Here is a 23,052-nt window from a genome sequence, read left to right as displayed (position 1 = left end):
AATGACCATGATTCTTGTGCTTCTGTTGCCTGGACTGACCTGCACTCCTGTCTGCTCACCCCATCACAGTATCAGCGACAGCCTTCTACAAGGCCCAGCCAGTGATTGAGTTCATGTGTGAGGTGCTGGACATCCGGAACATTGATGAGCAGCCGAAGCCCCTGACTGATTCTCAGAGAGTCCGTTTCACCAAGGAGATCAAAGGTAAGAGGGTAGAGACTCTAAAAGGCCCTAGTTGGCAAGTGGTTTTCTTTCAGGGCCGCAAAGGAAATAGATGCAAAGCAAAAGGCAAAATTAAGAGGGGCAATATTTTTGAGGCCGTGGTGGGAAGTCTGGGACACCCTATCCCTCCTTTGTGTTCTGTGTTTTATATGTTGACTGGATCAATAAGCTGATAAATGGATTGACATCAGATGTCTTTCTCTTTTGATAGGTTTGAAAGTGGAGGTGACTCACTGTGGGCAGATGAAGAGGAAATACCGTGTGTGTAATGTTACTCGGAGGCCAGCTAGCCACCAAACGTAAGGCTGTTAGCTTGCGGGAAGAGACACTTGTGGTGTGTGTTTTTGTGTTTCAGGAGGGGGGGGCTGTGTTACCTTGTGACATTTAGCATCAGTCGGGTAGCATTTAGAAAGGGGAATGAGAAAAAACACTGTTAGTCTGGTGATGCAGGAAGCCTTGGGAACTGACTGATGGGTACTTTCTTGGGAGAAGTGTGCACTGCTGCTAGGTGACTTGTTTCAGCTGTCAGTGTGGGGAAAGCTGTCCTGAAGGTGGAATTAAGAGCCAGATGAAATCCAGCAACTTCTCATAATACAAATGTTTTGGAGTTGTTGTTTGTCCTGCTTTTGTTGCCCTATAGGGCAAGAGTGCTCTTCCAGATAGCAATAACGCAGTAACGTTGGGGAAGCATCACGCAACAACTTACAAAGCAGACTGATGTGTGGATGGTCCAGCATAAATTCACCACTAATGCGCAATACAAGTCATAGAGTGCACCTGCAAAACCAATCAGTCTGGAGAGGCTCGAGGTCTTTTTCCTGGTTTTGTACCGGGCTCTCTAAACAGCTGTGGATTTCTTCTGTGTAGGTTCCCTCTCCAGCTGGAGAGCGGTCAGACGGTGGAGTGCACAGTAGCGCAGTACTTCAAGCAGAAATACAACCTCCAGCTCAAGTACCCCCACTTGCCGTGTCTTCAAGTCGGCCAAGAGCAGAAGCACACATATCTACCTCTAGAGGTGAAAACTCATTTTTGGAATGGGATTGGGAGATGGCTTTTTGAAATACCTCAAGGCTTTGCTGTTATAGTGGGGGAGGGGGGGGCGAGAGAGTGAGTGTGTGTGCGCGCGCCCTTGCATGAAGAGTTATGTTCTGTTTTGTACTCTTTCTTGTCCTTTTGAACCTTTTTGTGCTTCGGCCTCCAGCTCTTTTAAGACTTTTAATTTTTACTGAAAAACAAATTAAAAAAAAAAGAAACAAGAAGTGCCTAAACACAGAGACACAAAACAAAACACTGCAATTTTATACACAGAGAATAAAAATATATATAATAAATAAATAATATATAAGAAATATATAATGAAAAAGAAATAAGCTGAATTTTCTTTCTTTCCCAACCATGGGACTTTGACCAATCTTGACTGCTTGCTTTAAACTTAAAAGTCCCGTGGATTTCTCAGCTGGTTAGAACGTGGTGTTGATAACACCGGGTTTGCAGGATTTGGTCCTCCATATGAGACAGCTGCATATTCCTGCATTGCAGGGGTTGATCAATGATCCTCAGGGCCTCTTCTGACTCTACAATTCTATGAATCTTGCCCTCTATGCTCAGAGCAGCCTGTCACATCTTCTAAAATTTAAGTTTGTTGTGTTTTATTATCCTGCTTTTCAGACGAATAATGTCTTCCAAACAGAAAAGAACCACAAGCACAACCCTCAGGCTTATAGACTAAAAAGACAAGATGCAGGAAGGGAAAGCAGGCGGAGAAGGAAAAGGAGGGGACAATCTTTTTAAATCCTTCCCCTTAGCAAATGGTCTGATTGGAGGCTCATAATCTTGCCCATTCACCTTGCCTTTTAAAGCCCCCTTTGTGAATAATTTCAATGCAATGCCCCCTATTCCCTTCTCCCTTTCCATGCCAAGTGCTCAGCACAAATTCTGCCTGCTTGGCTCAAGTCAAGGGTAGGCGGGACTCAGTTGTGACTAGTGGATACATGGTGGATTGGAACACAGGAAGGTGCCAGGCGCACTGGTCTGGTTCACACGTACTGGTAAAACATGAACTACGGTTTACCATGAACAAGTAGCATGCTGGTGCATGCCAGTGAATTGCACCTGTTTTGCACACCTCCCTTTCCAGGAGTGGGAAACAAAACCACAGAATGGCTGACTTCACCTAATGTGTGAAACAGCACTCATTGTTTCTCTGCAAACTACTACTGGAAGCCAAGGTTTTGTTTTTTTAAAAGAAACCCATGAATGCTGGCTTGCACAGAATGCTAAGTCAGCTTCTCCATGGTTCCCCCCCCCCCCGACTCTGGGAAGGGAGGAGCTCAGCGGCTGCTATTGGGCAGCATGCACTAGCACACTGCTTGTTCATGGTAAACCATGGCTTTGTTTCTGACCATGGCTTAATGTTCACATGTGAACCACTGCCCAATGGTCTCCTACTGGCCCCTGAGCGTGGCTGTCTTAATGGTTTGTCCAAGATTCTGAGAGGGCTGTTAGTACAACAGTTTTACAAATTGAAGTGCTCCATTATCACTCACAAAATCTATGGGAAATTGGCTCCCAACTCAGGAGCTATTTGGCTGTATTTGCAAGTTTTCCATAGCTGTGGTCAGGCAAAGTTTATGTTTTCCTCTAATGTACCGTATTTTTTCGTGTATAAGACTGTATTTTTTCCTAAATTTAGTCGTCTTATAAAGGGGCCGTCTTATACATGGATAGTGCACAGTGCATTTTCTTAGAGTCCCCCAAAATAGGGGGCGTCTTATACACGGGGAAAATACGGTATATCCTGTATGAATCTCCTTCTGCATTGCAGTCCCCCAGAGAGGCCCTGTTTTGTGTTCCTCTACCATTGGCGGTTAAGCTGATTGACACAAGAATCAAGGCCTTCTCTGTAGTGGTGCCAGCTTTGTAGAACTTCCTTCTGAAGAAGGAGCAACAGTCCTGGAGTACTGAGGACTCCTTGTTTCTCCAGGGGGTTGGGACAGGCTGATCCAGATTAACAGGAAGCTGCTGCTGTTTTCCATAAGTGTTCTTATATGCTGCTGCTGACATTGATCTGAGTTTTAAGTGTGTGTTTGTTTTATGCTTTCATTGTTGTCCATCTGGAAGACCAGTATTGGGGCCAAAGGGCAAGATAGTAATTTAACAAAAACAACGATTAAAAATAAATGTCTTTGGCAGGTATGTAACATTGTGGCTGGCCAGCGGTGCATTAAGAAACTAACGGACAATCAGACCTCCACCATGATCAAAGCAACAGCGAGGTCTGCCCCGGATAGGCAAGAGGAGATTAGCCGGCTGGTATGTGCCTCTTGTCTTTTTGCTCTTGTGGGAGGGAAACGGCAAGCGCTTGTGAGCTTTCTGTTCTTTTGGGCTGGCAACTTACGAGTGAGGGTTTGTGAACTGCTGCTGAGGACAGTGAGAGCTTTATGACTTAGTGGTGCAATTCAAATGGGGTTGGCTGGGGCAGAGATCTGCCTCCACCCAACCCCATAACAACTCGGGTAGTCTCTGCCAGCAGAGTGATGGCAGAGTCTCTCAAACCAAAACTCATGTACTTTGAAACTTCAGGAGTCCTAGGTTGCTGTCAATATTTGTATCTCTTCATATCTATCAGAATTTTAGGATGCGGCAGGGCAGGAAGTATGGGGCTTTCTGAGTGTTTAGCCACAAAAGCTACAAAACCTTTGACCTAAATCCCTCCAGATCTTATGGAACCAGTGCTGAAGTGATGCGATCCTGCCATTACCTGGGTAGAGCTTTCTGCGATCCATTGACAGATCCCAGCACCATAATCATTTGAAGTGTTCCACTAGGACCTTTCACAGGCCAGACCAGTGTTATTTATCCTGAAGACTGTTGGCTGCCCATGCTTTGTTTAAACTATTGCGTATATTTTCCACTCTTACAAGTAGTGTTTCTTTTTTGCCAGTGTAGCTGTTGGAAAGCCTGTTCTGTTTGGATAAATATATTTTATTATATTTATATATCATTCTTCCAGCCAAGTTTAAAACTAAATTTTCATATTACAATGGAAAATGGGAAAGAGATGTGGAAAGGAAACCCCTTGAGTTAGTTTCAGCAAAAAAAAGAGAGAAAAGGTTCTTTTAAACTCACACATTGTTGATACCTCACTCTAAGAACACTAAGCTTAATATATGCAGTGAGTCCTGTATGTTGACGATGTGGGTGCCCAGAATTGGGCACATATGTACATATGTGGTGGGGATGTGATGTCATACAAGTTTTTTTGGGGGGAAATCTTATTGGAATGTAGTAAAATATTAAGCTACTACATAGATCCTTTCCTGATACTGGCATTGTTAACTATATTTGATGACCAAAATTCAGATGAACCATATAAATAGGTTTTATTGATGTTATTGGCTGCAGCTAGACATGTAATAGCAAGAAATCAGAAAACAAGAGAGAGGAACATTTCAAGGATGGAAAATTTTAATGTAGCAAAATGCCTTAATGGAAAGATTGACGAAGCAAGTACAACTAATGAGGCAGACAAGCATGGAAGGTGATTTTGTAGGGCAGTGCTTTGGGTTCATTCTATGGTTAGGAAGTTGTGAAACTGGAACCTCAGCAGCAGCTTCACAATAACCTTACCAGAGAGACTTGATCGTTTAATATGAAATAATACATTGCTATTCGCATTCTTCCTATGTATTATGAAAATAAGAATAGTGGCACAAAGGGTAGCATTATATACCTCCTATGAATTCTATGTATTGTATTTTTTGTGTGTTATATATGTGGGGGGGGGGGGAAGGTAAAAGTTATTTGTACAGTACAGTGGTGCCTCGCAAGACGAAATTAATCCGTTCCGTGAGTCTCTTCGTCTAGCGGTTTTTCCGTCTTGCGAAGCAACCCTATTAGCGGATTAGCGCTATTAGCTGTTTAGCGGCTATTAAAGGCTTAGCGGCTATTAAAGGCTTAGCGGATTAACGGCTAAAAGGCTATTAGCGGATTAGCGGCTTAGAAAAAGGGGGGGAGTGGAAAAAAATCGGAACACTCGCAAGACGTTTTCGTCTTGCAAAGCAAGCCCATAGGGAAAATCGTCTTGCAAAGCAGCTCAAAAACGGAAAACCCTTTCGTCTAGCGGGTTTTCCGTCTTGCGAGGCATTCGTCTTGCGGGGCACCACTGTATGTATACATAGATCAGCTGTGGGCCATTTCTGGCCTGTGAGCCTAATTTGGCCTGGCAGGGGTTCTAATTAGGCATGTGAGGCCATTTGCCCCAAACCACACCCACCTGCGCCACACCTGACATAATATGTGAATTCAAATGTGGGGCAGATAAAGACTGGCTGCCTTAGAAGTTCCTGTTGAGAATTCCCTAGTGTAGCTGATGGGGCTTTCTCTTGGGTACCAATCATCTGATGAGCACTGAGAACAAGCCCTTTGGAGGGTGCACTGTTGGTACCAATCAGTTGAGTGGCACTGATTTATCCCCTTTGAAGTAGTCACCTGATGTCAGAGTTGACCTGTGGTGGGTGGAGCAGCTGAGGAACCAAGCCAGTAGCCAGCTTCAGCTCTCCACCATGGACATAGACAATAAAATAGGAAATTCTGTTTTCAGAAGGAGCCCTTAAAACAAAACATAAGCACCAAAGCAGAAAGATCAGCAAAAAGCCAACTTAGAGCAGCATAAAGCATGGCAAGGGGAAAGTTGATGCAGAAAGTGAGGCACTCAGTAAAATGTAACCATCCTTGTTTTTCAGATGAAGAATGCCAGTTATAACCTGGACCCATACATACAGGAGTTTGGCATAAAGGTGAAGGATGACATGACTGAAGTGACTGGACGTGTCCTACCAGCCCCAATTTTACAATATGGAGGACGGGTAAGCATCCAAGAGTCTCTCAAGTGCTCGTGGAGGTGGGGGGTGGCAGATTCTCTTAGAGTAACTGACCAGTAGTAATATCGAAGGAATGGGCATTTTGACACCCCCTTCCCCAAAGCCTTCCATCAGTCACCATATAAATTGTGTTTAATTCTCAGGATTGTGGGTTCAAGCCCCATATTGGGCAAAAGATTCCTGCATTGCAGGGGGGGCTGGACTAGGTGACCCTCATAGTCCCTTCCAGCTCCACAATTCTACGATTTTATTACTATTATCTTTTACGGGTGAAATCCTTTCAAGATGGCTTACAGAATAAAATTATATCAGTCCCACCACAGGACACAAGAGAGGGCCTTCTCAGGGGGCTGCTCACAATGGATTGTGGAGCTCCCTTCTAGGGGAATCTAGGCTGGTCCCCTTTTGCTTCCCTTTTGCTGGCAGGGAAATAACTTTGTTTAGAGAAGCCTTTGGCCGCTAACTGATGACTGTGGCAGGGTCTTCTGAGGGCTGGTGTTGCGAATTTTGTTTTGGTGCTTTTAAATAGTTCTAAGAGTTTGAATTTGGTGCTCTTTTTAATTGGGAAACTTGTTTATTTTTATTATTTATATTGATTGGTGGAGGTGGCCACCAATTTGAATGCTTTGAGAGAGGATCAGACAAGTGCATGGAGTGCAAGCTACTAGTCACAATGGCTATATTCTGCCTCCCCTGTCAGCGGCAGTATGCCTCTCGTTTACCAGTTGCTGGGAGTCGCAGTTGGGCAGAGTGCTGTTGCGCTTAGGTCCAGCTTGTAGGCTTTCCACAGGCATCTGACTGGCCACTGTGAAAACAAGATGCTGGACTGTATAGACCATTGGCCTTATTCAGCAGGATTTTCTTAGATTTTAATAAACAGTTAAGCTTGGATATTGACGCCAGATAAACCCCAGCCCCCCCCAATTGACTAGCCATCCTCTAAAATGGTTATCTGTGTGGGGGGTGTAGGGCAAATGATCCCCAAACTCCCCTGGTAGGTGGTGTTTATTTTGAAAGACCAACCCACCATTTTCTTTCCCTGCAGAACCGTGCCATCGCCACACCCAACCAGGGGGTATGGGACATGAGGGGGAAGCAGTTCTACAATGGCATTGAGATCAAAGTCTGGGCCATAGCCTGTTTCGCCCCCCAGAAGCAATGCAGGGAAGAAGTTCTGAAGTACGTGAGTGGTGTATTTGTGGATGTGGGGAACTGGATGTGGCTGTAGAAGGGCCACAGCTTAGAGTCACTCTTCTGCAAGCAAAAGGAGCCACGTTCAATCCCTGGCATCTCCAGTTAGAGTTCAAAAGGTGTAGGTGATACTGAGCTCAGTGGGTCAATAGCTCGTCTTGATATAAGGCAGCTTCCTAGATTTCTAATAGGGAGCGGGATCAGATATTGAAGCAGCAGCATAATGTATTCTGGTAGCCCACCTTCTTCAAAATGTGTGGGGCAGTATTTTGGGGATGCCCCTGGAAAACTGGTGTTGAGAAGCTGGCAGCAGTTCCTCATCTGCTGTAGAACCTGGGGCCTTGTTTCTGGGTATTGCAGGGTTGTCCCTCCCATCCAGGGCTATGGGCAATTGCTGGGAGATGGTTCCTTCATGCCTGGGCGGACCACAGGTTCTCCTCCCAATGTTGTTGGACTCCCATTAGCCCTAGCCAGAGTAGCCAGTGGTCAGGGATGATGGGAGTTGTAGTCAAAAATGCAACAGCTGGAGGGCCACTGGTTCCCATCACTGCCTTCACTGCTTCCTGTGGGCTTAGGGATAACTAGCAGACTTTTGAGATGGATTTTTAGTTCTCCGTCCTGGACCCAACACACCCCTCAGTACAGTGATGAGAAACCTGTGGCCCTCTAGACTGCAGCTCCCATCTTTCTGTAGCAGTTAAGAGCGATAGACTCGTAATCTGGTGAACTGGGTTCGCGTCTCCGCTCCTCCACATGCAGCTGCTGGGTGACCTTGCGCTAGTCACACTTCTTTGAAGTCTCTCAGCCCCACTCAACTCACAGGGTGTTTGTTGTGGGGGAGGAAGGGAAAGGAGAATGCTTTGAGACTCCTTTGGGTAGTGATAAAGCAGGATATCAAATCCAAACTCCTCCTCCTCCTCCTCCTCCCCCTCCTCTTCTTCTTCTTCTTCTTCTTCTTCTTCTTCTTCTTCTTCTTCTTCTTCTTCTCAAGTGTTGGCTGTGCTGGCTGGGACTAAAGGGAGTTGGGAGGGCCATGGGTTCCCCATCCCCATCCTATGCAACAGCACTGCTTGGTAGAGGGATAACCAGTCATAAGAAACGATCTGCATCCTCCTTTCAAACCTCATTTTCTCTCCCCCCCCCCCCCCCGTGCTGTAGGAACTTTACAGACCAGCTGCGCAAGATCTCCAAGGATGCAGGGATGCCAATCCAGGGCCAGCCGTGTTTCTGCAAATATGCACAAGGTGCAGACAGTGTGGAGCCCATGTTCCGTCACCTTAAGAACACCTATTCGGGGCTCCAGCTTATCATAGTCATCCTGCCAGGGAAGACGCCGGTGTACGGTATGTTAACAGGAAAGGAGGGAGTTGCTGGAAGGGGGGAGGACAAAAGGGAATTTCTGTCCATTGAACCCTTAATAATCCAACACTTCCAGTTGCCAATTTCCCCTTCTCGGACAAGGTTTTTGAGTGGGCGGTTGCAGATCAGATCCATGTGCTCTTGGAGAAAGCAGATTTTCTAGATCTGTTTTAATTGGGGTTTAGGCCTGATTTTGGCACAGAATCTGATTTGGTTGCCCTGTGGTTTTTGAAAGAAGGACAGTAAACAAATGTAAATACTACTACGACGACGACGACGACTACTATATATTTCTTTTTAAAGGACAAACTGTGCCTTTGGAACGTAGAAATTTAGTTCAGCAGGGACTAGCTAAAACCCCTTTTCTTCAGAAGTTAGATTTCTATGTTAAGTGTTAAAAAGATTTATCCCACACCTTCAAAGTTAGTTGGCTTTTCCTGGGCCAAACAAACAAAACCCCACAATAACAAGCACAAACAAACAAACAAACGGCCTCCAGTAAAAGTAGAAACCTAGGATAACTGTAAAAGCTTTTTGAAAGCCTGAGAAGGGACAACAGTAAAGTAGGAGCCAGACAAGCCTTCCTCAGGTAGCAATTTCACAGGCAAAGTTGCCACCATTGAAAAGGTACTCTCCGTGGCTTCTGCTGACTGCCTTACTTAAATTGGACATCCATGGGAGTATGGGAGAAGATCCAACCAGTATCTGGGTCTCATTCTGTGCAGATAAGCATCACCGCTTTGAACTGAGCCTGGAAGTGGACGGGGAGCCAGTTATGTTGTTTCAGAACAGATGCAATAGACCCCACCTCTTGGGGAGAGCTGTGGCTGAGTGGTAGAATGAAAAAGTGCCAGGTTCAACTGCAACATCTCCAGGCACAGTTTGGAGAGATGCCAGTCAGTATAGACAATACTGAGCCAGATGGTTTCACTTGATATAAGGAAGCTTCCTGTGTTCCTAAAGCAAAGTGTACAGGAAGTGTTGAAGAGCTTTCTTTTTCTTGCTCCTGTTGGCTGCGTATCATGTTATGAGAAAGCTTGCAGGTTTCTCACAAGCATCTGGTTGGCCAATGTGAGAACAGGATGCTGGACCTCATAGACCTTTGGCTTGATGCCACAGGGCTGCTCTTCTGTCCCTGTTAGCCATCTGGCAGTTCTGCACTAGTTGAGTTTCTGGACTGTCTTCAAGGTCAGCCCCACATGGAGTTTATTACGGTAATCCAGCCTCTGTAGTTACAGATTTTAGGAGCATATTTTCAAGATGAAAGAAAGAAAATTATGATTTGTGGCATTTGCCCCCCTGCACTGTCTGTAGTTTGAAGCTATGCAGTGCATGTAGTTCTACAAACCCACATGCTTTATAATCAGCTCTGGAATTCTCAGCCTCTCTTAAAGCTATTGCCTTATCCCTCCACATATCAAATGGAAACCTTCCCCAGATACGTTCCTGCTTTCCTTTTCAAGGAGAAGCCGCAAGGTGCCTGTTGCTTTAACAAGCTTTTACTCTTCTGTCTGCAGCGGAGGTAAAGCGTGTGGGGGACACGCTCCTGGGGATGGCCACCCAGTGCGTGCAGGTCAAGAATGTTGTGAAGACATCGCCACAGACTCTTTCCAACCTCTGCCTCAAGATCAATGTCAAGCTCGGCGGGATCAACAACATCCTGGTGCCTCACCAGCGGTATGTTTGCCAAGTGGGATGGAAGGGAAGTACCTTCACTAGAACACCCCGCCCCGCCCAGTGATGTTGTAGCTCACACAAGCACACACCTGGCATAGCTGAACAAGAACACATGATTAGGGATGTAAGAAGGCATTGATTTCCATTTTGTCCTGTATTGGTTGCATGCAACTGTTTCTGTTCTGCCATTCGTATTCCACCCCAAACTATGTTGTTCCTCTCCACATCCACTGTGGTGAAATTACGTAACATACGTAATTTATGTAAGCTACACTGTCGTTCCGTCGTTCCACCCCATTCACTTCAGTTCAAAATAAACGAGGCGCAAAGCGGGATGGGGTGGGGGACCTAATCAGTTGTGTATTGTTTGTGGATGGAAAACAACAGCAACAATGAATACTGATCCTATTTACCGGATTGATTTGCACCGGCAGTTTCTGTTCCCGTTTCTGTCAGAATTCTGACATCCATACTTGTGACCCTGAGAGCTTTGGCTCTCATTTAAAAACAAAAAGTGAAGTTTTGGCCCCAGTAGTCACACCAAGCACTTGGGCGCAGAGAGTCCAAAAGAGAGTGGGAGAGGGAGAATTCAAGGCATGCCAACGTACCATATCCAAAGCCCTGTTGGACTTGTGCCTTCCTCCCTTTCCCCCAGTCTTCTGTCAGCCTTTTTAATACACATTTCTCTCCCATTGAACCCAAAAGAAGGGGGGGAAGTATGCCAGCCATAAGGCTGCTGGTGTCCTCCACCCCCCCCCACCCCCTGGTTCCCAAATCTGAAGATATGTTAGGAGAACAGGAGAGCTTGGGAAACAGAGGATCCAAAGGCTCCTTTGAGTTGCCCCTACACCTGAAATGCAACCTTCTTTGCCGCTCTCCAGTGCTGAAGCACTAACGGCCAAGGAGGTGACTGTGGTTGCAGGATGGGTGCCTTTATGGGCAGACCTCGTCTACCTAGGGAGATCTGTGATATCCTATGGCCCCTGGGATGCTCTTCCAGGGACCACAGGAGTGCAGCCACAAGATGTAAAACATATAATCTGCATCTGAAGAACCTTCTTGTTGAACTGAGAAATTTGATTCTTTGTCCTAGAATGAACTACACATAGTAAGTGGAATTATGTATCTACTCATTTTTTGCCCTGTTCATAATTTCCAATATTTTATTGGCAACCAATTTTACAGTCCAGATTTTTTTTAAAAATGCAAAATTACTACAGAACCATAACACTTACAATTAAGCCGTAATAAAAGGGTCACCTGAAATGTTTCATGGTTTAAACATTCAGCCAGTTATACAACTACACTGAATACTTTATGAGAGCTTTTTTATCAGATTTCTCATCGTTTTTGTCTCCAGCTGTTACTTTTTTTTTAATGAATAAAGAAATATATTAAGAAGAAATGTGGGCAGTTTAGAACGCAGTAAGTCAGCCCAGAGGAAGAGCTTACTGAAAATACCAAGATTTCTCTTGGCAGTGGGAAATCGCCAGCGAGGGAGCCTGATGAACACACTTTCAGGAGGAGTTTTTGGGACACAGCTTGGAATTTCGGGGAGGAGACGGGGGAGATAAAAGCATGTAATTCTGATTATATTGCTTGTCAGTAACTTGCTTTAACAGAAGGAAGTAACTTGCTTTAATTTAGGTACAAAATGTTGGATAGCTAGCTTTTGTATAAGGGTGTTCCCCACAAAATGCTAGTTTTTTAAAAAAATATAGTATTTGGTACTAAATCTTCTACTCAATCTTGTTCCCAGGTCTGCTGTCTTTCAGCAGCCAGTCATATTCCTTGGAGCTGATGTGACTCATCCCCCAGCAGGTGATGGAAAGAAGCCTTCTATAACAGCTGTAAGTTTTACCTCTCAAATGTTGTGGTGTGGCTGGCTCGGCCCCAGACCATCAGGAAGGGAAGAGCCATAGTTCAGAGATAGAACACATGCTTTGTGTGCAGAAAGTCCCAGTTTCAGTCTCTAGGGAAGTCTGGGAATGTCTCCTGCCTGAAACCCTGGAAAACCATTGCCAATCGGCGTAGACAATACTGAGCTAGATGGACCATAGCTTTGGTTCTGTATAAGACACTGTTCTGTGTGCCTGTCTGGAGCACTCAGCCACCACCTCAGTTGTGCACCAACCTGCTCATTCAGGATGGAGTTCAGTGAGAGGCTCACACAGGTACATTTGCCTTGTGTCTGTCACAGTGTTTGTAAAAAGCAAAAAAAGGTTCTGACCTCCCTTTGTTGCCTCAGCCTGGTTCTCGGACCCTTGTTGGCATAAAAGAGTCCACGAGAAGAGTATCTTTGCAGAGTACTTTCTGCTTTTATTCTTAAAAGTCTTTCTGTAAAAGCGATTGACCAACTGTACACACCTCAACACTACCAATTTTCACTAACCAACCAACCAACCAACCAACCCAACTAAACTAACCTAACATGTCTCAGTATATACAACCCGGTGCAGGCCGCTGACTCATGCTGACCCAGCTTTTTTAAGCATTAAAGAAACAGCGACCAATTTTTAGCTGTGACAGTGTCCATGTAGCCTAGCACAGATGTCTAGGGAGTTGCCTCTTAAGTCCCCTAGCGTAGGGAGAGGCAGTGTTGTCTTCAGCCTGTTCTCTCCCATTTGTCTTCACCAGTTGACAGTCCTTCACTTTCATCAGGATTGCTCCCCGCACCCACACCCAAGCCTGACAGAAATAATACAGGGCGAAGTTCTTAAAAATAATAATAACAATTCTCAGTTTCAGTGGCATGCAAGTTTCACACTTTTGCTCTTTATGGGCTGCAGGTGGTGGGCAGTATGGATGCCCACCCAAGCCGTTACTGTGCCACCGTGCGGGTTCAGCGGCCCCGGCAGGAGATCATAGAGGACCTGTCGTACATGGTGAGAGAGCTCCTCATCCAGTTTTACAAGTCCACTCGCTTCAAACCCACCCGCATAATCTTCTACCGTGATGGAGTGCCGGAGGGACAGCTCCCACAGGTGAGGGGGCCTCTTTTCCTCAGTAGTGTATCAGCGGGAATGGATCCTGCACAGGAAGCTTCGGTTCACATTAGGTGGAAAGGACAGAGGTTTGCAGTGGGTACAGGTTAGGAATTGCCCAGTTTAAGGTGGGCTTCAGTAGTAGATATGGTCTGTTGAATTTGACTAACTGGATTTTTGTAAACCGCTTTAAGATTTTTTACAATCAAGTGGTGTATAAATTTTATGAAATAAATAAAGGTCCATTTAGTCTAGGTCTGGGGGACCTGTGGCCCTGAAGATGATGGTGATTATGATTTTGTTGACAGCCATAACTTCCACCATCCCAATGGTCTTGGTGGCTGGGGTTGATGGAAACTGGAGCCCAATAACATCTAAAGGGCCCCAAATTTCCCAGCCCTGGCTTATGGGAGACCCAGAGGCAGGGCACAAGGGCAACAGCTACCGATTTTCAGGAGTAAACATTTCAGGAAGCTGTATTTAGTTATTAATAGCTGTTGATAGGCCTCTCTCTTTGTGATTTTTGCCTCCTCCCCTTTTAAGGCCACCTTAAGCCTGTAGAAGTGCCTACAACTTGGGGCAGCCAGTTCAGTAAATTAACCATTCATTTGTCCTACAAAGTGCTTTATCTTTTGTTGAGTTGTGCTAAATTTATTTCCAGTCCATTTTACTGGGTGAAAAAGTTTTCAATTAGCTGTAATCGTGCCTTAGAGTAAGGTGGCCTCAATCTTTTTTTAATTAAAAAAATACTCTTCATATGATCAAGCAAAAAATAATAATAAAATAAATGGCTCAATGAATAGATGATCTTTCTAGAAACAGAAGAGGGGGGCCAGTATGGTGTTTTCTTTTTCCTTCTACCTTTTAAAGCATTATGGCTGCTTTTCTCTTAGATCCTTCATTATGAGCTCCTGGCCATCCGTGACGCCTGCATCAAATTGGAGAAGGACTACCAGCCAGGCATTACTTACATTGTTGTGCAGAAACGACACCACACTCGCCTCTTCTGTGCAGATAAAAATGAGAGGGTGAGGATCAGTGATGGGGCACGCTTCAAATTAGGTCTTTTGGTTGTGTAAACACAGATCAGCAAGGTTAACAAGTGGCAATTGTGGGATTGCTGATAGCATTAATAAAGCCTGAGAGGTTTAAGATACAAAGCTAATTTAATTATTCTCTTTTATTTTGTTTGGCACAGCAGTTCCCTAACTAACTTGCTTGAGATCCCTAAAGGACAGTGGAGGCATCCCAGGCAATTGCTTTTTTTTAGCATTGCTTAACATCCGTCTTTCTTAGCATCTTGCTTAAACATCCGAGACAATTTCTCTTGCTAACAGCATTTATGCTTTTGTTTCCTTTGTAATAAACTCTGCAGATCGGTAAAAGTGGGAACATTCCAGCAGGAACAACGGTGGATACAAACATTACTCATCCATTTGAGTTTGACTTCTACCTGTGTAGTCATGCAGGCATTCAGGTACTGTGTATTAATGACCTTTTTTATTTAAGGAGAGGAGGTGATTTAGATAATAGCCGGAATCCAAAGTATACTTCAGTTTTCCTACCCCTATAATCCCTGTTCTCTTTTTGCGGAGGGAGGCAATAGCAAGGAAGGAGCTGGTGAATGGGCACCAGCTTATTATGGCTCCCTGAAGCAGAGGTTCCATGGGGGCTGTAGATCTGGGGAATGAGCAGCAGTTGGCTCTGTTACATGGAGTTGACCACGAGGGAAGATAAAACAAAGGGGCCAAGTTGAGACGGTGGCCTCTGGGTTTTGTGGGTCACCATAGTGGTGGTTGGAATTTACCTAGAGGTGCTCGAATGCACAAAGCACTTCATACTAGCTCAGTAATCCATACGTCAGCCTGGTAAGATGTTGATATTACTATATCCATAATGCCAGTGGGGATTGGAAGCTGGGGGAGGTCTTGTCTAAGGCCACCTAGCACAGGGGTGGCAAACCCATGGACCAGATTGCATGTGCATTGGCTGCTTTTGCATGCAGCCTTTGGACTGAAAAGGTTAGCCACCACCCCTGTAGATGGACCATCTTTCCACTGCACTTAGGAAGTTATCATCATTCCTCCCTGTGTACCCTACTGAGTCCAGTTCTTCTTCCCATCCAGGGTACAAGCAGACCTTCCCATTATTACGTTCTTTGGGATGACAACCGGTTTACAGCGGATGAGCTTCAGATTCTCACCTACCAGCTTTGCCACACTTACGTACGCTGCACTCGCTCAGTCTCTATCCCAGCACCAGCATACTATGCCCGCTTGGTGGCATTTCGGGCGCGATATCACCTTGTGGACAAAGAGCATGACAGGTGAGCAGCTGGGTGTCTGTACATGTAGTACTTCTACTTGTTTGTTTCTATCCGTGCAGCAGGATAGACTAGGGCAGTTACGGGGCTCCACGGTAACTTGTTTTCCTTCACCATCATCACTGTGTGGTGGAAACCCAGTGACACCTGGGTTTGAATGTGTGTCTTCAGTTCTGAAGGAACATATTTGTATGTCAGGTACATCCCATTTATAGAGTCCCTGATGGGTTGATTGTTGCATTATACCACCAATAGGCATGGTGCTTTATGGAGCACAAGAGGGCAGGTCGCTGCTCGAAGGGGTTGCCATCTGAAAAACAACTGAAGGAGGGGAGGGGAAGTGGGAGGCAGAAGTGGGAAACAAGGGAAGGGTATATGATTGTTTCAGTTACACATACCTAGGGTTATATGCATTGCTAGTTCTTCGCAGAGTAGATCCATAGAAATTAATGGGCCTGAGCTAGTCCTGTGTATTAATTTCATGGATCCACTCTTGAGTAGAACTAGCACTGGATAGGGTCCTTAGGCTTTGCTGAGAAAAGGGCAGGGTTGATGAATCTGTGGGCCTGCTAGAGTGGCCGTCATTATTGGGTGCAGGTGGTGGGCAGCATGGATTCCCCCCTCCCCCCAAGCTGATTCTGTGCCACGGTGTGTTGGTAGCCAGCCTGGCCAATAATCAGGGATGGTGGGCTTTGTACTGCAGAGAATTTGGAGGGCTACTGATTAGCCAAACCAAGATAACAAAAATGGCATTATACACCCCCTGTTTTTACTGTGCGAACCAGTGAGGCGTACGGCCTGAGAGAACTGAGGATCAGTCAAGAGACCTGGAAGGCTGCATTTGGCTACCTGTCCTGTGGTTCCCTACTTCTGTCTCAAAACATAATATTATTGGAAAATAAATCTATTGCATCGTAACTTAACTTGTCAAAAAAGGCACTCAAAGGCTTTGCAGTCAGCCAGATGCTGGAAGCTTAATTGTTAAAGAGGTGGTGCAGAATGGGGTGGACTCGAGAGAGCTCAGTCCCACAGATGTTCACTGTTGAGATCCTTGAAGGTTCTTCCTTGTCCGGCAGCAGCACCAATGATCAGTGATGACCACTAGAGAAGATTATGCAGATCAGACTGAGCTGACCGGAAGTCAGAGTTTGGTCTTTAGTTTTCTAGGTGCAAATAATTTATTTGCCCCAGAGAAGGGTTATAGCACACCTGGCAAGTTCTTTCTGTGCAGCCATACTTTATACTTATTTTTGGCTATGTCTGGATATTTGTGATATTGTAATGCGAGTGGTGCCGTGGTCTAAACCACAGAGCCTAGGGCTTGCTGATTAGAAGGTTGGCGGTTCGAATCCCTGCGACGGGGTGAGCTCCCGTTGTTCGGTCCCAGCTCCTGCCCACCTAGCAGTTTGAAAGCACGTCAGAGTGCAAGTAGATAAATAGGTACAGCTCCGGCGGGAAGGTAAACAGCATTTCCATTTGCTGCTCTGGTTCACTAGAAGCGGCTTAGTCATGCTGGCCCGGAACTGCCTGAGGACAAACACTGGCTCCCTCAGCCAGTAAAGCGAGATGAGCGCCACAACGCCAGAGTCGTCCGCAACTGGACCTAACGGTCAGGGGTACCTTTACCTTTACCTAAGACAGTTTTCTGCTAGGGCAATACTGATTTGCTTGCAGGCTTCTTACCTGGAATGGAAGCAATTCATAAGTAGTGGTTTTATATGCTGACAACTAATGTTTTGTTCTCTTTCCCCCCCGCACCCTGTTTCTTCCACTTTCAGCGGAGAAGGCAGTCACATATCTGGCCAGAGTAATGGTCGAGACCCTCAGGCCCTCGCCAAGGCCGTACAAGTTCATCAGGACACTTTACGTACCATGTACTTTGCTTGAAAGTATAACTTTTTTTACCTCACTCCAGAAAGCTTTCAGATTTGTAGGAGCCATAATTTAAAAAGAGGAAGCATTGGGAGCACCTTGCGGGCATCCAATGAGAAATCACTGCAGGGCGCAGATGGCGTTGGAGGCAGGAAACCAGCATCCTCTGGAATGAATGCAGGAGAGCCACTTAACCGGATGAACACACCTTTGTAGTCTTTGTTTTTCAGGCTTTCTAGTTACCTGACCAAACACACTAAGTATTTAAACCAAGGAAGAGATCTGACTTCCTGTTAAGAAAAAAACAAAAAGGGTTTTCATTATTGGGACGGGGCGGGGGGGACGGGGCGCAAAATTAGACTTTCTCGACTGTGAAATAACTGTTTTGGTTCTCCAATGCCAAATCAAACGCTGGTAAGATTTTTGTTTGTTATTGTTTGGGATGGGTGGGGGAAATGGGATTTGTAGAGCCTTAAAACAGATGACTAGATTTATAAAAACTAATATTTTAGGATACAAGATGCTTTAATTGGTGAAGAAGAAGAAAAAGCCAGTAGTTTATAGATTAATTTTAACACTCTTACCCTTCCCTATGAAGAAATTTTCTCCCCTTTATATATAATAATAATAATAATAAATAATAATAATAATAACATAAGGCACCCCCAGCACTTACCACAATGCCGAAAAGGAAACTTGTCTTCCGCCTGTTTAAAAGTGGGATAGCTGCTGCCCTTTTAATGCAACAGTCACAAACTCAACTGTGGGCGAGTGCCTTACTGCAATGCTGCAAAATGTTGATGTTCGTTCACCTTTCAAAGGAAAAGAAAAGCAAACCAAGGATACTCTTGTCTCGGTGGTGGTCCAAAAAATCTCCATCTTAAAGGTATTAGGAGTTCTTTTTTTAATGTTCACAAAGCTTTCAGTTTCATGTTAGCCTCACAGCCTCACGATGGGTTAAAATTCTGTGCACTTTTAACATGACATATGAATTTGGAGAGCTGCTGATAAAACATGTTTTTGTTCTTTTGTTTTTATTTGATGTTGATTTTATTGTTCCTGATGTATTTCTTGAGTGGATTTTTTTTTAAATTTTTAATTTAAAAACTACATTTCTAACAAACGGGGTTTTGCAAGAGGAAGAATGTTTTTGCCTGCCCCATGAGCACAAACGAGAAACTCCATTATCAATTGATGTCCTGACTTTTTTTTATATGCCGATGAAATTTTTTATTACCAAGTGTTATTTTTATACGGTGCCGAGTCTTATTGCCAAAACTTACTCAAATCACTTATATATTCTCAGCGTTTACATCACAATATTCCCCCAGCAGCCCCCTCATACTTTGGAGTTTTCCTATAGCTTGTGTGGTGGGTTGTGTTATGAGATTTTTGTTTGCTTTGGCAGCATGTGTACTAAAATGCAAGTGATAGAGATTAGCGAGAGGCTGGCTGCTTTTCCATTAATCGAGCTGCAATCCACAAAGTCTTTATTTTTCTTTCCTAAAGTTTCATCCTATTTTTCCTTTATAGTTTTATAATAGTTTTAGGTCCAGCATGTTCTCAAAACTGCCCTGATGGTTTCTGCTGCTTTTAATTATTGCCATCCCCATGCAAATAAACAAAACCCCACTTGGCTTTTCCTTGGATCAGAACAACAACATGCACTTTGCTATCTATGTAGACATAGTTCGTATTCACAAGACAAATCTATTCTGTCCCACCGTGATGATGAATTTCAAACTTCCTACGAGAAGCTAACTTGTGCTTTCAAGGCTGGAGGTTCTCTGGAATATTCTGTTACGGACATATTCTTGCCATTTTAGTACAAAAGCAGGCATGTGGTGAGAGAAGGAAATGTCACCTATACTCACGCCACATTGTCTCATCAGATTATTACCTTAAAACTGCCAAAACCTTTGTTAAAAATGGAAGGTTGAACCTGTGCAGCCATGCCACTCTCTTTGTAGCCACACCCTGTTAAAGCATATGCTTTGCAGCTTGTGAGGCAATACTGATTTTACCACTCAAGCTTCGAGTGTCAAGTCAGGTATCCCATTCTTTTTATTTTCACTCCTCCATCCCATCCCCTTCTCTCTCCAAATGCCATTTTGGGGGCAGAATGTTAACCCATCAAAATGCTATGCAAAAAAAAAAAAAAACGTGCCACAGAATGGAGCACTGTTGTGTTTTACATTACTTGGGCATTATGGCTCATATTCTTTAGCCAGGTCCCAAAGAACTGCTGTTTAGGAACGCTCCAACATTGCTTGTGTGCAGCTGCTGAGATTTCTGACCTTGAGCATCAGATCTCCACTTCATATCACAACTGGCTTTTAGCCCTTCCCCAGGTTCCAGAATGGTTCACCTGCTTCACTTGGGAAGGTGTGTGCCTGCTTACTGGTTTTTGAAGCACAAGTCCAATGCACTATTGGCTGCACACAGTGAGTTATGCACTTCTTTGGATCTTTGACTCTTCTCTCTTTCCCCGCTGGTTTCCTTTTCCCTCTCACTCAGCTGCTTTGTATCCCGCAAGGCTGGGAATTGCTTTGCTTTGGGCAGAGTCCGGTCAGCAAAAGCATCAGTCTGGAAAAGCTGATCTTCTTAACCAAGTGCCTGCATGGGTAAACACATTATCATCTTCCAGCATGAACCTAGATTATGAGCCCTGCGTTTTTCAGAAAGAGAAGTTGGGGAGTCCCCCCCCCCCTCTTACTTGGGCTTGTGAGTGAGAATGCTTTTATTTCTAGAAGCAGCTTTTTTGAGTTCTTTGCATCCCCTCCATGTCCTCTGCGCCGCTGTCTCTGTGCTTGGAGTGGGATTTGTAGGTTCAGTCACCAGCATTGCAACTAAAATATTTGGTCCAAGATTCAGAAGCGTTTTGAGCAAAAATGACTTGGGCATTTGCAGAACTGGGGGGTGGGGGAGATGGAGGGAATTTGAAAAATATTCAGCTTTGTTTTGAAAAAAAAAATTGCTTTAAAACAAACACAAACCTCCAGGACTTGAATTGTTGTCAATGGATTCTCTTTTTCAGATTTTTGCACTCCGCCGTTAAGTAGCTGCTTTGAATGAATTGGTGTTGGCATGACCTAATGAGACAGGCAGCTAGGGCAGGCTTTGCCAACCTGGTGCTCTCCAGCTGTTTTGCACTGCTTTGAGTTGCCTGGGGAGTTATAGTGCAAATCACCTGGAAGGCACAAGGTTGCTGAAGGTTGAGCTAGAGGAAACATACCTGTTTCAAAGCGCTTTCTGGCCCATCCTTCACTTCTCCCTCCCACCCACCTGGTGCATGCAGAATTTTCACTAAGTGCCGTAAATGATGTCATTGCTGCACCCTCTATGGAACAAAGTTTCTGGGTTCGGGGTATTTTCCCTCCCCCCCCCTTTAGATGTTCTACTTAATGAGTTAGATTTCCCTGCATGTTCTGTGTACTGGAGGTTCCCTCTTCCATTCCTGCTTAGGTTTGGCAAAGCTGTATATTATGTCCTCTTGATAGTCCACGAGAGCACATAAGAGGTGGCATTCTTTTTTTTGTACCACAGACTGTCCACTTTGGGGGCGTTGCAAGGCTACCAATAAGATATTTGAATACGCATTTTGGAGCATTTAACCTTGCACCTTAAGTCTGTCTCTTGTCGCTATGTTGCCCTTCTGCAGCTGAAAATGTTGCCAAATTCTCACAGGTGTGTGTGTGTGTGCGTGCGCATTTGCGTGACGGTTGGGGAGGCAGCATAATTATGTAGCTATCCGTTGTTGGCTCTTTTTATTTTACCTGCACTGCTGCTAGTTTCAATTTAATGCTTATATTTGAGCAAAAGACACTGGGCTGGGTGGAAGACGATGATGAAGAAGGCAAGTACCTGTGCCGCGAAAGATTGCAAGGAGCAGTACAAAAACTGGACTGGGATTCAAGGTGGCCCTTAGGTTTATGCCAAGGGACTTATATGAGCCCAGTGGAATATTTAACCCCCCCCCCCAATATAAACTGTAGACCCCAATGTCATGTCAAAAGCTACTGTTGATATTCTTCTCGGTTTCCAAAGCAACTTGCCATACAGCATAAAGGGGCTGTTACCTGTGGAGAAATTATTCTTAAATCTCTCTTGGGCTTGTGGAACGAGCTCCACAGTTCTTGGGAACTTTGGCCCACCCATGTCTGTGGCTGGTGTGGCTAACCTCTGTGGCCCTCCAAGGGGGCTCTGGACTCCAGCTTCTATCAGTCCCAGCCAGCATGGCCAATGGGACTTGCAGCCCTCCAGACATTGCTGAACTACAAGTAAGGGCGTACCAAAATGAAATTGATGGGATGTAAAATAGAGGTATGGTAACAGTCTTTTCATTTGGTGGATGCAAACTTTCTGAGTTACACACCACTCTTCAGGCAGAGGATACACAGTACAGAGGGCAAAGCTGGGTAAATATGCAGTGACATCTAGATATTGTCTCTAGTGTAAATCCTTACGTGGAACCAGAGGTTCTCTTTAGTTTGGAAAATGAGCTGTTCTCATCTGAAGAATTCTATACAACTGTAAAACACGAAAAAATTCTCTGGCTACCAAACATTTGTCTGAAAAAAGGAAAGTTGCCATGCCTGGTTTTTGTATCATAATCCTTTTGGGACCAACAAAGCAGCTTCTGTCTATAGAAAACTGATGTTGTAGGAAAGCCTAAAAGCGTCAGCATTGCAAGGATTCAACAAAGAATCCCTTTTTAATATAATGTTCAAAGCAATTTGGCAGCGAGGTGCAAACTTGTTGTGTTGGTCCTATCTGGAGAGAAATATGAGCAACATGGCAGAACAGCAATAAAAAAAGTGAAACCCGTATCATGTGTGCACATGTAATTTTGCACTTCCAAGAAATTGTGAAAGTTTTAAACTGATGGCAAATCTGGTTTGTGTTCAATTATTTTTTTTAAGAAAAACTGTTACAAGGAAGCGTTGAAGTGTAAATAGAGAATGTTCACAAAACACGCTATTGGTTGAGTTTTGTTTTCTTGTTTGTGTTTTTTTAATTTGAAACTGAACATTGTATGGTCCATTTATTAAACAGATTTGAACAACTGCTGTACAGTCCTTATTGAGAGGAGCAAACTGGAACTCAAATTTTATAAAGAGAGTTTCAACACCTGGATATGAGTTTCTTCTGTGAGAGGCAGACATTTCACCTAAAGTATAAACAAAAATCCACATAGAATACAGTTGTGCTTTTTTTTTAAAGAAAAAACTAACTAGGATGTCAATATTCTGGCAAGACTGGTATTTTATTTCTTGAAAAAGGTTTGATGCCTTTGGTGTGCATAGATGGTCATGCACTTCTGGATACCAGTAAACCACATGCCCAGCTTGTAATAAATGCCCCACTGTCATGTTGTATTATTATTATTTAATTAAATTTTTAAACTGCCCTTCTTGCGAAGACCACAGAGCGGTTCACAACAGAAAAATGCAAATTGGAGAACACAATATACATTAAACAAAAACCAATAATGTCCTCCCATCACGTTTAGAAGGTGATAGAATGTTAACCAGCCAAAGGC

General features: G+C 44.4%; 1 protein-coding gene across 2 annotated transcripts in view; it reads left to right on the top strand.

Moving 5' to 3' along the window:
• The window catches only part of LOC310710734 (protein argonaute-1), a 49,063-nt gene extending 26,487 nt beyond the window's left edge, over positions 1-22,576 (top strand). For both annotated transcript variants that reach the window (XM_083511788.1, XM_083511789.1), the window contains exons 6-19: positions 70-204; positions 434-521; positions 1,090-1,237; positions 3,415-3,534; positions 5,967-6,089; positions 7,150-7,283; positions 8,454-8,638; positions 10,172-10,331; positions 12,091-12,181; positions 13,121-13,315; positions 14,209-14,343; positions 14,691-14,792; positions 15,442-15,641; positions 17,417-22,576. In XM_083511788.1, the coding sequence (XP_083367914.1) occupies positions 70-204; positions 434-521; positions 1,090-1,237; positions 3,415-3,534; positions 5,967-6,089; positions 7,150-7,283; positions 8,454-8,638; positions 10,172-10,331; positions 12,091-12,181; positions 13,121-13,315; positions 14,209-14,343; positions 14,691-14,792; positions 15,442-15,641; positions 17,417-17,525 (1,925 nt within the window). In that variant the 3' untranslated portion in view covers positions 17,526-22,576. The remainder of the gene's footprint in view (positions 1-69; positions 205-433; positions 522-1,089; positions 1,238-3,414; positions 3,535-5,966; positions 6,090-7,149; positions 7,284-8,453; positions 8,639-10,171; positions 10,332-12,090; positions 12,182-13,120; positions 13,316-14,208; positions 14,344-14,690; positions 14,793-15,441; positions 15,642-17,416) is intronic.
• Positions 22,577-23,052: the final 476 nt, after the last annotated feature.

The sequence above is a fragment of the Podarcis liolepis genome (genome assembly GCF_965112155.1).
Source record: "Podarcis liolepis genome assembly, chromosome: 7".
NCBI lineage: Eukaryota > Metazoa > Chordata > Lepidosauria > Squamata > Lacertidae > Podarcis > Podarcis liolepis.
The sequence above is the reverse complement of the archived record's forward strand: the minus strand, read 5'-3'. Positions and strand labels throughout refer to the sequence as shown.